Genomic DNA, 13,946 nt, shown 5'->3' with positions numbered 1-13,946 from the left:
ATTTTGTGCTCTGACTATTTTGCAGTAGCTTGCTGTGTATAACCTTGCCCAAACAGGGATTCTCTCTCACCAAAGATGGCCGATCTTGCTCTCTTTCTCTTCCTCTACTGTGTGTCTGTCTCTCTCTTTTTCTCTCCCACTCACTCCATCAGAGATACATATGGTGCATCCAAATATGCACTGGAGCTCATCAGCTTTAGCAGCATGGTGTGTTCTTGTATAATTTATCTGGCAGATTTTGGTGAGAGAGAGACAGAGAGAGAGAGAGGTCTGTTTCCCTGTGGGGAAGAAGGATTCACTGAACTGCTAGCTAATCATAAACCACACACTCACAAATTCTGTGGAGGCAGAGTGTCCTTGTTATTTAGCTGTTAATGCCTCCTCGCGTCCTCTTCCAACCTGTGACTTAAAAAATTGTCAGAGACCAACCGTCACTGAGGATGTTCCAATCCCTTCAGTGCATCTCAGAGGAGCTGGGTGGCTTGCTGAGGAGCGGGAGCAAGAAAACCCAGGTGTATCTTATGTGAAAGTCTGTAACTGGTTGGCATCACCTGATCGACGGAGATCTGTTTTAATAGCCAAAAACACAAATTGTCACATAGACCTTTACAGCTTGTCATGTCTACATAACATTGAATTTATTTAATGTTACGTAGATTTAGATTTAGGTTCAGGTTATTTAGATTAATTTAGATTTATTTTAAGGTTAATGTAATCGTAGGTATAGACAAGCAGCAGACATAAAAGGTTTGGTTACCACCTTTTGGAGTTTTTTGTTAGCCCATCACTGCAGAGGAAACACCATCTGATCGTCTGATAGACTGGATCTTCCAGTATTACCAAAACTGTTGAGAAGGACTGGACTTTTTCCTCTTCTGCTCATCTTCTCTCTCTCTCTCTCTCTCTCTCTCTCTCTCTCTCTCTCTCTCTCTCTCTCTATCTCTCTCTCTCTCTCTCTCTCTGTCTCTCTATCTCTCTCTCTCTCTCTCTATCTCTGTCTTTCTCTATCTTTCTCTGACTTCCTGTAAACCATGACCTCCTCTACAGTCACCTTTTGTTTCCCCTTTTGTCTCCCTTCCTCTTTCTTTTTTTCCTGCACTGTTTTCGTTCTCCTTTCTTTATGCATCATGTTCTTTTCCAGAGACACTCTCTGATAATTTCTCTGCTGGGGGCAAACCCACATGCATACTCACACTCACACACTCTCACACACACACACACACACACACGCACGCACAGAGGCACACACAGACTAAAAGGGATCGATAAGTCCTCTAAACGAAACCCCACTCCAGCCAAGAGGACAAACCCCAACACACAGACCCCCTCCAGCTCAGATCAATGCTGAGACAGTTGCAGAGTGTGTGTTTCCCTGTGTTGCACATTGGGGGAGGGAAGGAGAGCAGAGGAGAGGCGGGCGCGGGGGGGGGGCAAAGGACACAATAAAATGTATTGAACAGGTCAGCTATTGCAGCTGTTACAGTAGGTTTGTTCACGTCATAATCTATACAGATAAGGCAACAAAGAATACACCTTACTGACAGACAAGTGTTTGTCTTCTCCTTTCCATCTCTCTTTTTGCTCTTTTCCCACTCTCTTTTTGCTTTTCTCTTCCTCCAACATCTGTGTATTTAACATTCCCCCTGCATCTGCTGCTGCTCAGTCCGGGTGCCACGTTGGAATTTCAGCTATTTTCCGGTTATGTGTGTGTATTTTTTTGTGTGTCTGTATGTAGGTGTGTGTATGTGTGTGCCTGTGGCTGTTCCTCCGTACAGCCAAACGTTGATGCTGCTCCAAGCAATGTGGGGTGTGAGGGTTGTGTATGTGTGTTGATCCCGTGGAGACCCCTGGTATTCCTGCTATTTGGCAGACTGCATACAGCAATGGTGGGGGGTTACTAGGTTTAACCGTATTGTGTGTGTCCATGTGTATGTGTCTGTTTGTGTTTGTGTGTGTGTGTGTGTGTGTGTGTGTGCCCTGAGGCTGACAGGCTGATTGGTCACATGGAGAGGCCCTCACAAGCTGCACACTGATTCAAAGCCTACCCTTATGCTAAATATTAGGCCAGTCTCACTGTTAATAAGCTGCAGCCCCTTACACAACCCATGGCTACAGCTACGTATTATTTCGATGTGGGTTTTGGGATCTGATTCTAAAGATCACATTGGTCGTATGACCACACGTGGCTTGAAAATTGCTGTTTTGCATCTGTTGTGGCTGTATTCATTTAAACCTAACCAGTACTTTTTCCCTACTCTTCCTCTATATATTTACGTTTCTAATAGAACTGGAAAGTACTGAGAAAAATCATACACCACTTTTTCTCAGTAATCAGTTCTGAATTGGGGACACTCAACTGGGGATTCATAAAGAAACATGCTGAATGACTCCACTCGTAGATTCCTGAAAGCAAAGTGTCTACTCACTGGCTTCACCTGCATCAATACACTTAAAATGTGGTGCGAAACTTTATAAAACTGTATTAATACAGCAAATTATAAGCAGCAAGTCACAATAATTCCATGCAGGGAGGTAGCATTTTCTGCAGTATGTATAAGAATACAGTATTTTTAATCTTCCAAGTCGTCGTTATCAGTCCCCTGAATCAGCTAGTACTAGTATAACCAACTGGTGTCGAAGAGTGAACATTGAACCTGGCAGGATGGATAATATCTTCATCTTTGTTTTCACAATCACAAAAACACTCTATGCCTTAGTGAACTAAGACAGACTGTTTTGGATGTTTTATGTCAATGTGTGTGTTTAACTTCTGGAGGCATGCATAATGCACACTCTGGAAACAAACATCCCCCTGGGGGACAATAAAGTCTATATATCTGTTTGTCTTTATCTTACTTCTTTGCTTTCAACACACATTAGTTTCTGTTTTGACTTAAATAATGTGCTATATATTTGAAGAAGTATTCAATAAGAACAGGAACTGATAAAGAGAAGTGAAGCACTGAAATCGGGGTTGATAAAATAAAAATCGATATCCAATTGTTACTGATCAAGGGACAATACTAAAGTTATTTTTATGACTCTTATACTTGATATTTAATGTGACTGTTGAGTTTGCTTCAGTTGTAAAAGCAGCGAGCAGTGATGCTCCATTTAATGCTGTGTGCTTTGATCCTGAATATACATGACCATTTAGCATTTTCCCTCCAACATGAGTCGCCGGCAGCACGCGACCTGAAGACCATGTGACCTTTTGGGAGCCAATGACATTTCAGTGTTTACCTTGTGATAGCTGAGGGTCAGAGAGAGTTAGGTGATCAGTGAAGGGTGACATGTCACATGGAAGCAAGGAAGCTGGTTGATTGAGCAAATAGAGGAACTGCAGCCTTGTTTTGGTGAAGGAAAATGTTGTGCAACCAGTGAAGACAGACACACCGGAAAAGAAACGGACAGCACAGAGAAGTCGGAGTAAAGTGATACAAATGCACGTGTGTCCACATGACTGTTTCTCATTTCTCAATGCACCATGAGTTTCAGGATTTCAGCATTGTAATATGTGTAGGAGGTTAATTTTTTTTTTTCTTTTGTCTTGACATTGTTATTGTTATTACATTGTGTTAGTCATCTGACCATCTGACCAGTGGTAGCCAGTACCAGCATATCACATCATTGTTTATGACTCATCTCATCAGATCCTACTCCTGCCACCGCGCCCCCCCATCCCCCACACACCCACACACACAGACATCTCCCCGCGGACACCAGCCTCACTCTATACCCTTCGGTCAAAGACTCTCTGTGTCTGTCTGACCTTGTGTATACTTGGGTCACTGCTCTACTTTTCCTGACCTCTATCTGTCTGTGTGTGTGTGTGATGTAAATGCCTTGCAGCTCTTCGCTCTTTCTATCCAGTCAAAGCTGCTCTTAACGGAAGAAAGACCTTCTTTCATCCACTTACACTCACTCATAATCCATTTTACCCACTAGATCATCCATGGATCATCCATAACACATACTGTACACACAAACACATACACACACACACACACAAAACTGTGTGCACACACTCTGAAAGGGGTTGTGTTGTAATATAGCCAGAGCATTGACAGCCTCGCATTTGTGTAATGGCTTTATGGGCACTTGAAGCAAAGACAATGAAACAGTATTGAGCTATTATACTGTTGGTAAAATCATTACAGTCTTTAAACTCATTCTCTCTCTGTCTCTTTTTCTCTTTTCTCTTTCTCCTTTTTTCTCTTATTCCTTTTCTGTGACAGCTGTGCTTGTTGGGGAGTCTAACCTCTTCCTGCTGGGTTTTGTACCCTGGCTGAATCCCCTGTTTGGGTTGGCTCACTGACACTGTGTGTGTGTGTGTGTGTGTGTGTGTGTGTGTAAGTGTAAGAGAAGGAGAGAGGGAGGGTGGCTGTTTTGTACGTAAATCTGTCTGGGCATTCTCTCCCTTTCTGTTGGTTATTCTAATGTCTTATTTCATCTTTATGAAAAAACAGCGTGTGAAGAGTGTGCTTGTCTCTACATTTAGCACGAAGTAGGCCTGTGTCTGCGTCTATCAGCAGGATGAAAGGGGGGGGGGGGGGGATTCAAAAGATGAAAGAGACTTAATGCTTGTCATTTATTTGAAATATGCTTGGGGGGTCCTTGAGTAAATTTTAAGACTCGCTCTGGCTTTCTCTCTCTGTGTAGGAAGGAGCAGAGCATTTTATCTCCAGTGAACTGCTGGAACCTGTTGCTGCTTCAGGTGAAGAGGGAGAGCCGCGACCACGCCACTCTGTCTGACCTCTACCTCAACAACATCATTCCCCGCTTCGCACAGATCAGCGAGGACTCAGGACGCCTCTTCAAGAAGGTAAAGCAAACAAACGCGGCAGGGCTTTACTTTAATTGGTTGTCTTAATGGATTTGATGTTGATTTCGTTTCTAATAAGATTGAGTATGGAACCTGCAGTGTAGTGATCATTTTTTGGTGTAACTGGTACATAGATACTCCTTAATTTTAATTACTTTATGTGAAATTTGCTTTACAATTTACTTAATAGATTTTATGTGAGTGAGTTTGTGAAGTTGGTTGTGTCTTTTTAAATGGTAGCATCCTCTGGATAATATTATCATTGTTTGAGCACATGTTTTTTTCACATCACATCAGTAACAGCCCAGTTTGTTAAACCCATTAATATTTCTGCCCTGTCCATCCTCCTTACCATCATCTCTTGTCTGTCTTGTTTGATTTATTGACTGACAGCAAGTCAGCTGAACCTCAGTCCAGGAGAGTTCATGCTGTCTGCGTTTCATACAGTAGCCTCAGTCCTGTCTCCTCTGATCTCTGCCTCGCTAGTCCGAGATAAAAACACGCTGATGGAGAGAAAGAGGAGACCTGAAGGAAGGAAAGAAAGAGAAAATTAAACTTGATAGACAGAGGGGGCTTCATGAGAGGACAAGGGAGGAAAGAGAGAGGGGATGAAGAGATTTCTCTGGAGATCAGAGCTTACTGTGACCTTGTAGAACAAATACCAAGTCTGAGTCCTCCCCGAGGAGACAGTCGGGGAGACAGACCAAATACACAAGCTGAGAGGGGCAGAGCAACAAGCAGGAATGCAGCGTGTTCTTACATCTTACGCATTTTCATCGTTTTCATCTTAATTTTCATCTTCGGTATGAGTTTCAGAGGGATAACATATCTGCAAGGTGAGGTAATTTGGCTGATTGTTACCACTTCAAAGGCTGCGCTCATACAGCTTCAGTCCGGATTCAAAGTTAGACTGAGGTTTGGGTTAAAATATTAAGGGTTAAGTTTAAGGTAAGGATCAAAGTTAATCTTGTGTCGAGGAGGGCTATGGATAGGGTTTAGGAATGTTATCAGTGGAAAGCCCTCGCAAGTATAAGTAAGATCAGTCTGTGTGTGTGTTTGGAAGGCAAAGTGAAGCAGTCTGTGTTTGGAATGTCATGGCAGAGGCTGCTGATTTCCAACCTGATAGGTCGTCTTTGAACTACATTTACAGTCTGATCGCAGGCGATGAGAACACAAACGTCTACCCTCATATCACTGTCTGACTGATAGAGCAGTCCAAAAAACCACACTTTCTCCCTTTTTCTTCTCTTCTCTGCTGGCCAGGTCATGGACGTTTATTTCTATTTTTATCTTTCTCAAACACTAGTTGTACTTTGGCATGAGGGCTGTTTCCATCATGTCTGGGTCATAAACATACTGCACACACACACACAGAGAAGGCTCTGATGGCTAATTAAGTAGATAATTAGTTCATTTATAACATTTCCAGTCAGTGGCATGAACAGCAGCAGTGCCAGGGGGCCATGACACACACAACTCATGGAGACAACCCATATTAGAGAAGTCAACACATTCATCTCAGACACTTCCATCCATTGTTGAAAGTAGTTCAGAATGATACTGTGGGTGTGTGTGAGATCTAGTAACTGTCGGAAGGAAGCGCTAACGAGTCAAACAGTATTGATGGGTACACAGTCTCAACTCGGACAACAGACGTCAGGGCTAATGAAGCGTGTTAGCTGTGTTACCGCGCGGTCTCGCTGAGCCAGACAGACGACCACAGGCAAGATGAGTAGTCCAAAGGTCAAGATCCACAGTTGATGGATAGGGGGGCTCAGCCATGGCTGATTGCTTTTTGATTGGCTGTAGTCTGGCTGGCTGTCACCTAATATGAGCCTCCTACAGCACTTTAAAGAAAGAAGGTGGGGCGACCTCACTTATCCTGTTACCTCTTTCGTTTGCTGCGGTATCCTAAATCTCTTCCCTGTCGTTTTGTTTCTCCACAGCACGCACCCCTCTGTTCCTGACCTTTCTGCTCTCTGTAATTCCACCTAATAGGTTAATCATCCCGATTTGTGATTCAGTTTCTTCTATAATCCCTCAAGCACTCTCTGCCACCATGTAAACTGGTTCTTCTCCCTCCTTTTTACCTGCAAGTCTCCACCTTTACCGCATTAGACACCTTTCATCTTACAATCCTTCACTTTTTTTTTTTTTTTTACTGGCTCACCTCCTGATACCCAACTACACTCCGCCCCGCTCCCTTTCTGTGCCCTCTTCCAGGAGAAGACAGATGCTCAACATGCGCTGGCAAAATCTGTTCTTGCTTTCATTCTGCATTCCTTATCCATTTTTTTTTCAGTTGACTTTTTCTCCTTTTTTTTCTCTCTCCTTCTTTTAATTTCCCGTTTGCTTGCCCCCTACTTTCTCTTACCTGTCTGCTTTCAAGTTAAACTTGATTTACTGTACATACCCCCAAATCACAAATGTGTATAATGTTTACTGATCTGTGAGTTGCTTGGAGTCATCAGTCACCAGTAGTTTCTGGCAACTTCATCATCTTGCCCTCTTCCTTTAGCTCTTTGGTCTTCTTACCTTCTCTGTCTTGCTCCCTCTGCTTCCTTTCCATCACGCAGAGATCAGTATCTGTAGCTTCCCCTTCTAACCCCACATCCATCAAGTCCAACCACTACTGCCTTGCTCATTTATCTGGACTCCTTCACTCCTGTTCTGCTTGATACTCTAGTCTTGACTGATGATGGTGCAGTTGGTTAACGACATGGCTGAGTGGGTATGGATGGATGTTACTGGTTGTAGGTTAACGGTAGTAATGGTATTAACAACACGGAGCTAATGGCTAAAGCTCTTTATTCACATTAATCTAACTTTTGTCTCTCCAGAGCAAAGAGGTTGGTGTACAGCTGCAAGAGGACCTGATGAAAGTTCTTAATGAGCTTTATACGGTAAGGGAAACCACTGCCATTACACCTCCACAATATGTGAATCCATAATAATGTGTTGTAATCTCTTTCATCTTATATGGCTCAATGGGGATAGCTTAAAGGAAAAAAAACACGTTGGGCAGTCTGATTTGATTGCTGAAATTTCAGACATCAGTTCTGGCCGTCTGTTGTTTTGGTCTTCTCACGCTGTCAGGGGCATCATAGCGTCTGGTTACACATGTCCATACTACTGCCAAATCAAATTGTATTTCACTGTCCGTCTGTGTGTGTGGGCAATGTTTCTTACTACAGTGCTGCTCTGAGCAGAATTGAACAGTATAGCTTCAGCGCAGCCACGGCTCATAAAAGTTAGTCTCATACTGTAATTATAGTATATAGTAAGTGATAGAAATAGATCTGGTTTGAGTGACGCACACATGCTCACATGCATCCTTGCAGACAGCCCAGTGTGTCTGACTGCAGTATTTTGAGGAGAACAGTATAATGATAGCTCTGGTGGTGGTCACCGGAATAAGGCTGACACTGCACACATACACTTGTTTCATGTGTGTTTAACTCTTCATGTTAAAGTCGTACCCCCATGTCCATGCACAGCAGTCTTGTACAGTAGAGGAGGCTGCTTGTGTGTGACTCATTCCCTGCAATATTTGGGATTGCCAAAAAAACCTCAAAAAAACTGTCTGCGTATTGTGCTGCAGTACTCCATTCTTTTCATGATGCTGACTAGCATAATGACACTTTTGATCCAGAGCCAGAACTCAGGAAAGGAAGAGACACAGTGGGGGGGAAAAAAACTAACATTCATGTTTTCCTGCAAATCTTGTTCCCAGGTGATGAAGACGTACCACATGTACAACACTGACAGCATCAATGCCGAGTCCAAGCTGAAGGAGGCAGAGAAGCAGGAGGAGAAGCAGATGGGACGCTCCAGCCGACAAGATGACCGGCAGACGCCGCGCTCGCCCGACACCCTGGCCAGCATCAAGAGCGACGAGAAACCCGTCCGACGCTCCAGTGTCAAAAAAATCGAGAAGATGAAGGAGAAGGTGAGCAGGGTCGGCGCAGGTGGGGGGAGGGAAGATGGAGGGCAACGAGCAGAGAGAGAAAGACTGTTTCAGAGTGCTCCACCTGTTGTCACTCTGACTTATGATGTGTGTGTGTGTGTGTCTGTCTCATGAATGATTTATGAGTGCACGCCTGGCTTATTGCTAACCTTGTCTACTACAGCTGGGGCCTGTCACAGCAACACGGTTCCCCACATCTTATTATCCACAATCAATACTGAGGCGTTTCACTCTAACACCTATTATCCCTCTCCCTTCCTTCCCCTTTCTCTACCTGTCATTACCCTTCTTCTTTGCTTTTCTCCTGATTTCTTTCCACTGTCTCTTTTGCAATCTCTCTGTTTCTTCTATATCTCTCTCTCCAATCAGAGACAAGCCAAGTACACAGAGAACAAGCTGAAGGCCATCAAGGCAAGAAACGAGTACCTGCTTGCTCTTGAGGCCACCAACAGCTGTGTCTTCAAATATTACATCCATGACCTCTCAGACATCATTGACGTGAGTATAAACACATCCTGTTATGCTGTGGGAGCATACATATGTGGACAGATTGTGTGCCTGTGTGTGGGTATATACAGTAGTTGTGTGAGTGTGTATCCCAGTGTCCCTGCGTTCTACCCAGTGGTGGCCCCTCGGTCAGTCTCTTCACATTATCTTCAGTGCTCTTAATGAAGGCAGCAGACTGGACATCCTCTCTCCATGTTTTCTCTTCTTAGTCTTTTTTTCCCCCTCCAAACACTCCTGTGATTAGAGTGATGTTGTGGCCCCCTGTAGACTGCAAGTGGCCAAAACATCTCGATAACACGGAGTTCATTCCCTGCGGGATAATAACACTTCACTGCCTGCTGACTGATGGACCAGTCAACAGGAAGTGTTCATTCTGTCACACTGATTGATGGCACTGACACACTGCTTGAGTAAACGGTGCTCTAATAAATTGTCGATGGTATTAACTACAAATATTAGTTTCTTGTGTTATTAATCTTGTCTATTGTAGTTTTTTATAAAAGAAAATTGAGACAATTTTGCTTTAGACCAGTCTGACAAAATGAGTATGTGCTGGTGACAGTGCCTGACAGGGTGCGAAGTAAAATAGATAGATAGATAAATAGAACTGATGAACAGAGATTCCCATTTTCATAGTGTGCATATTTTGATATAGTGTGTACAATTTGAAAACATATGTGAGGAATCTTCAGCCATTAGACCCCATTATGACATCATCGTCATATGGGGGTAGTCATGCCATGAGCCGTACAGGAATATCCCCCCCGATGGAGTCTAGACACTGGTGGTTGTGAAAGAGTGTGAACGCGACTGACTAAGCTCATTTTAGTAGCACTAAAAGTACACGTCAACACAGGGAGACAAAACATGAGGGGCATCACTCTGACATGATTTCTTTCCACTTAAGTTTCTTACAAAAACAATGCTTACAGACTGCATGTATTTATTTATGTTTTTGTGTGTGTGTGTGTGCAGTGCTGTGACCTTGGCTACCATGCCAGCCTACATCGCGCCCTGCGGACCTACTTATCTGCAGAACAGAATGTAGAGACATCTAAACACACTGGTCTGGAGACACTGGAGGGAGCAGCTGAGAGTCTGGAGCCCAATGGGGACAAACAGAAACTGATGGAGACCTACAACAATGTCTTCTGCCCCCCAGCTCGCTTTGACTTCCAGTCCCACATGGGAGACCAGGTACAGTGCCATTGTTTGTGTTTGTGTGTGTCAGCGCGAGGACATTTTTAAATATCAGTATTTTAATATGTTAATGATTGTTCTGTGTATGTATAGATGGGAGTAATGTGTGCACAACAGCCACTGGAAGGTGAGCTGCTCCAGAGGTGTCAGCAGCTGCTGTCCCGCCTCTCCACACTCAAGATTGAGAATGAAGAAGTGAGATATCTTTTTTGTTTCTTCTAATTTTTGTACTCATCTCCTACCCATTACAACTGTCATCTGTCTTCTGTCGTAATCATTCAGCTTCATATTTCATTCTATCCATTCACTGATCTGTTAACCACAGCTTTGTTGTACATCTTATCTCATCTTCTCTACTGCCCATCAGGTGAAGAAAACTATGGAGGCCACTCTGTCCACCATCCAAGACATGGTGACGGTGGAGGACTACGACGTCTCGGAGTGCTTCCACCACAGCAACAGCATGGAGTCGGTCAAGTCAACTTTCAGCGAATCCTATCTCAGCAAGCCCAGCCTTGCCAAGCGACGGGCCAATCAGCAGGAGACGGAGCAGTTTTACTTCACGGTCAGTGCCAGTTATGGTCATAGATAATTACTTTGGAGCAATATTGGGACCAAGGCAGATTGAAGTGACAGAGCTGTATGGCTTACTGCAGTTATATATGAGCATAATCTGCACACGTTGTGACTCTGGTGTCTGTCTTTGTGTGTTGCAGAAGCTGAAGGAGTTTCTGGAAGGCAGGAACCTGATCACCAAGCTGGAGGCCAAGCATGACCTCATACAGAAGACCCTAGGAGAGAGTGAGTGGGACTGCAAGAGTGTCCTTCATACCTTTCAGACATCGTCCTTGTATCCTGTCTGTGTGTGTGTGTGTGTGCGTTCGTGTATGTGTTATTAGCCCCCCCCCTCCAGTTGTAGGGAGGTGGATTCAGGAAAGGTCTGATGACCAGAGGCGAATAGGGACCAGATCTGAAAGATGAGTGGTGTAGAGGGGCGCATCAGGACCCACGCAGGGAAGCAGAATGAGTTTAATATATCTAATAGTCACTAGCTGTGTGTGTGTGTGTGGAGGGCTAGGTCACAGTGACAGTAACCATATGTGGATGCAGCTGTGTGTTTAAGTGTGAGGGGGGGGTGTTCCTCAGGGCCGAACGCATCCACATTTCCACAACCTCATAGGAAAATCTTTCCTTAGATCGTGTGTGTGTGTCTACTTTAAGTGGGAAGTTTGTTTCCTTGTTTCTGTCCACCTGAAGTTGTCCTCTCATGTGTCATGCTTGTACTATAACTGTTTATCTCTGTCTCCCTCTTTACTGTCATACCCTCTCTCCCCTCCCCCTCTTCCTGTTTCTCCCTCCTTTAGGTCAGAAGACTGACTGTTGCCTTGCCAGGTAGGTGTGGTGAAGGAAGGAAGTAGGCTCACACACGAGTACACTCGCTCTCTCTCACACACATATACCATAGCAGTGTTTAAGCCTGATTTCTTGGCAGCCAGGGGTATTATTTTCCCTGTCACTGTTTATAGATATTCTCAACACATGTGCATATGTGTCTGTGTGTACAAATAGAGCGTTACCAGAGTTCTGTGTATAAATAGACTTTCTCTGGAGACATAATGATAGAGTGCCGTTCCTTTCTCTCCCCTCTCTCCCTCTGTGTAGTGGCCGGAGAAACTCGACAGTACGGAAGCAGGTAATATCTGTCATGAGTGTGTGTGCATGTGTGTTTGTGTTTGTTTCTGAGTGGCTGTAAGATTTACAGTCAGAGACACTGCAGCTTTGTTTTTAACTCGAGCCACATGTTTTCACGCAGTATCCTCCGCCCACAGGATGTATGGGCACCTCTGGTAGATGTTGATAGCACTTTCATTATTATCACATAATTCAGATTAATATAATCAAATACACACATATATACATCTACATCGAGAGTAGAGTCAGTACAATCTGTTGGTACATTCTCATGCAATATGAAATAACACAATAATGATCAAAAGCAACTGCTCCATTGGGGAATCTCATGTTTGTGGCCCCCCCTTGTGGGTGGCTTGTGTCGTGGCTATCAACTTTCACTTTGCAGAGAAATCAATTCATCAATTGATTTCAAATCAGATTTTTAACATATCAAAACCACAGTGAGATTCACATTATCAATGTGTACATTTGTCATCCAGCATAAATTTTACAGCCTCACCTCTGATACATTTCTGGAAACCCCCAAACAAACAAAGGGAAAAAGGGAAAAGCACCGTCTCCTAGCAACAGCTACACCCACCCTCTCTCCCCCATGTCTGATACCCACTCTTCCTAAATGTGTGCACCGATGCATGTGCGTGTGCAGATGTATGTGCGACAATTCTCCTGACATGAAGTGTGCTGTGCTGTATTTCCACACAGCTCTTTTGTCCGTCTTCCTCTATCGGGAGTAATTCCTCTCCCCCTATTTTAGGAATCAGGTGAAGCCATTCCTCTGATGGTCGAGAGCTGCATTCGCTTCATCAGTCGCCATGGTGAGGAAATTCTCCAGTGAAGTGATAGGTTTAGCAGCAGCCTTTACTGTGCGCTGATTGGTTACATTGTTGTATCATGTGTGATTGGTTCTGGATAAAATTAAATTTGGAATTTCACCAGGACTTCTTAACTTGAAACTACCAAAATACAATTAAACTATATAATACTGAGAATGAATAAGGGGTTTTCATTAAAACTATCATGTGTGTTTATGTCTGTGCAGGTCTGCAGCATGAGGGCATCTTCAGAGTATCAGGCTCTCAGGTGGAAGTCAATGACATCAAGAATGCATTTGAGAGAGGTAAGACTGTAATCCGGCAGGAAACATGAGCATTTTAAACAGAATGTCCAGTTCTTTATTTTCTTTTCCATCTTGACCTCCGTCTCCCACCCCACCGTCTTCTTGTCCGGATGTAGGTGAGGACCCGCTGGCAGGGGACCAGAATGACCACGACATGGACTCGATTGCTGGTGTCCTCAAGCTCTACTTTAGAGGACTGGACCACGCCCTTTTCCCTAAGGAAGTCTTCCATGACCTCATATCCTGTGTGTGTAAGTGTCACATCCTTTTTGTCTCTTTGTGTATTTGTGTGTGTGTGTGTTTTTATGTGTTTTATTGTGTGAGTAATCCCCTGGGTGTCATGGCTGTGTTATTTTCCAGCGATGGAGAGCCTCCAGGAGCGAGCAGTCCACATTAAGAAAGTTCTGCAGTCTCTGCCAAGCAAAACCCTCATTATCATGAGATACCTGTTCGCCTTCCTCAACCAGTGAGTAGCAAGACACATTAACAAAGACAATAGAAGAAAAGTGGGCAAGTAATCAACAATATGTAGTTGTTGTGTCCAAAAAAAATGGTTATAGATGGTTCTTGAATCAAGGCAGTGCTATTATATAAGTCATGTATTTCCTGGACTGACTGAAAAAAAAAAAAACATG

General features: G+C 43.8%; 1 protein-coding gene across 4 annotated transcripts in view; it reads left to right on the top strand.

The window, feature by feature from the left end:
* Positions 1 to 13,946, top strand: part of srgap2 (SLIT-ROBO Rho GTPase activating protein 2) — a 53,704-nt gene that overhangs the window by 31,216 nt on the left and 8,542 nt on the right. For all 4 annotated transcript variants that reach the window (XM_067587725.1, XM_067587726.1, XM_067587724.1 and 1 more), the window contains 14 exons: positions 4,663 to 4,825; positions 7,666 to 7,728; positions 8,559 to 8,774; positions 9,162 to 9,290; positions 10,275 to 10,496; positions 10,593 to 10,694; positions 10,867 to 11,064; positions 11,216 to 11,300; positions 11,864 to 11,891; positions 12,162 to 12,192; positions 12,949 to 13,009; positions 13,234 to 13,311; positions 13,428 to 13,562; positions 13,672 to 13,777. In XM_067587725.1, coding sequence (XP_067443826.1) covers positions 4,663 to 4,825; positions 7,666 to 7,728; positions 8,559 to 8,774; positions 9,162 to 9,290; positions 10,275 to 10,496; positions 10,593 to 10,694; positions 10,867 to 11,064; positions 11,216 to 11,300; positions 11,864 to 11,891; positions 12,162 to 12,192; positions 12,949 to 13,009; positions 13,234 to 13,311; positions 13,428 to 13,562; positions 13,672 to 13,777 — 1,617 coding nt within the window. The remainder of the gene's footprint in view (positions 1 to 4,662; positions 4,826 to 7,665; positions 7,729 to 8,558; positions 8,775 to 9,161; positions 9,291 to 10,274; positions 10,497 to 10,592; positions 10,695 to 10,866; positions 11,065 to 11,215; positions 11,301 to 11,863; positions 11,892 to 12,161; positions 12,193 to 12,948; positions 13,010 to 13,233; positions 13,312 to 13,427; positions 13,563 to 13,671; positions 13,778 to 13,946) is intronic.

This window comes from Thunnus thynnus, chromosome 4 (genome assembly GCF_963924715.1).
Source record: "Thunnus thynnus chromosome 4, fThuThy2.1, whole genome shotgun sequence".
NCBI classification, from domain to species: Eukaryota; Metazoa; Chordata; class Actinopteri; order Scombriformes; family Scombridae; genus Thunnus; species Thunnus thynnus.
Note: the sequence above shows the minus strand (reverse complement) of the source record. Positions and strands in the feature narration are given on the sequence as shown.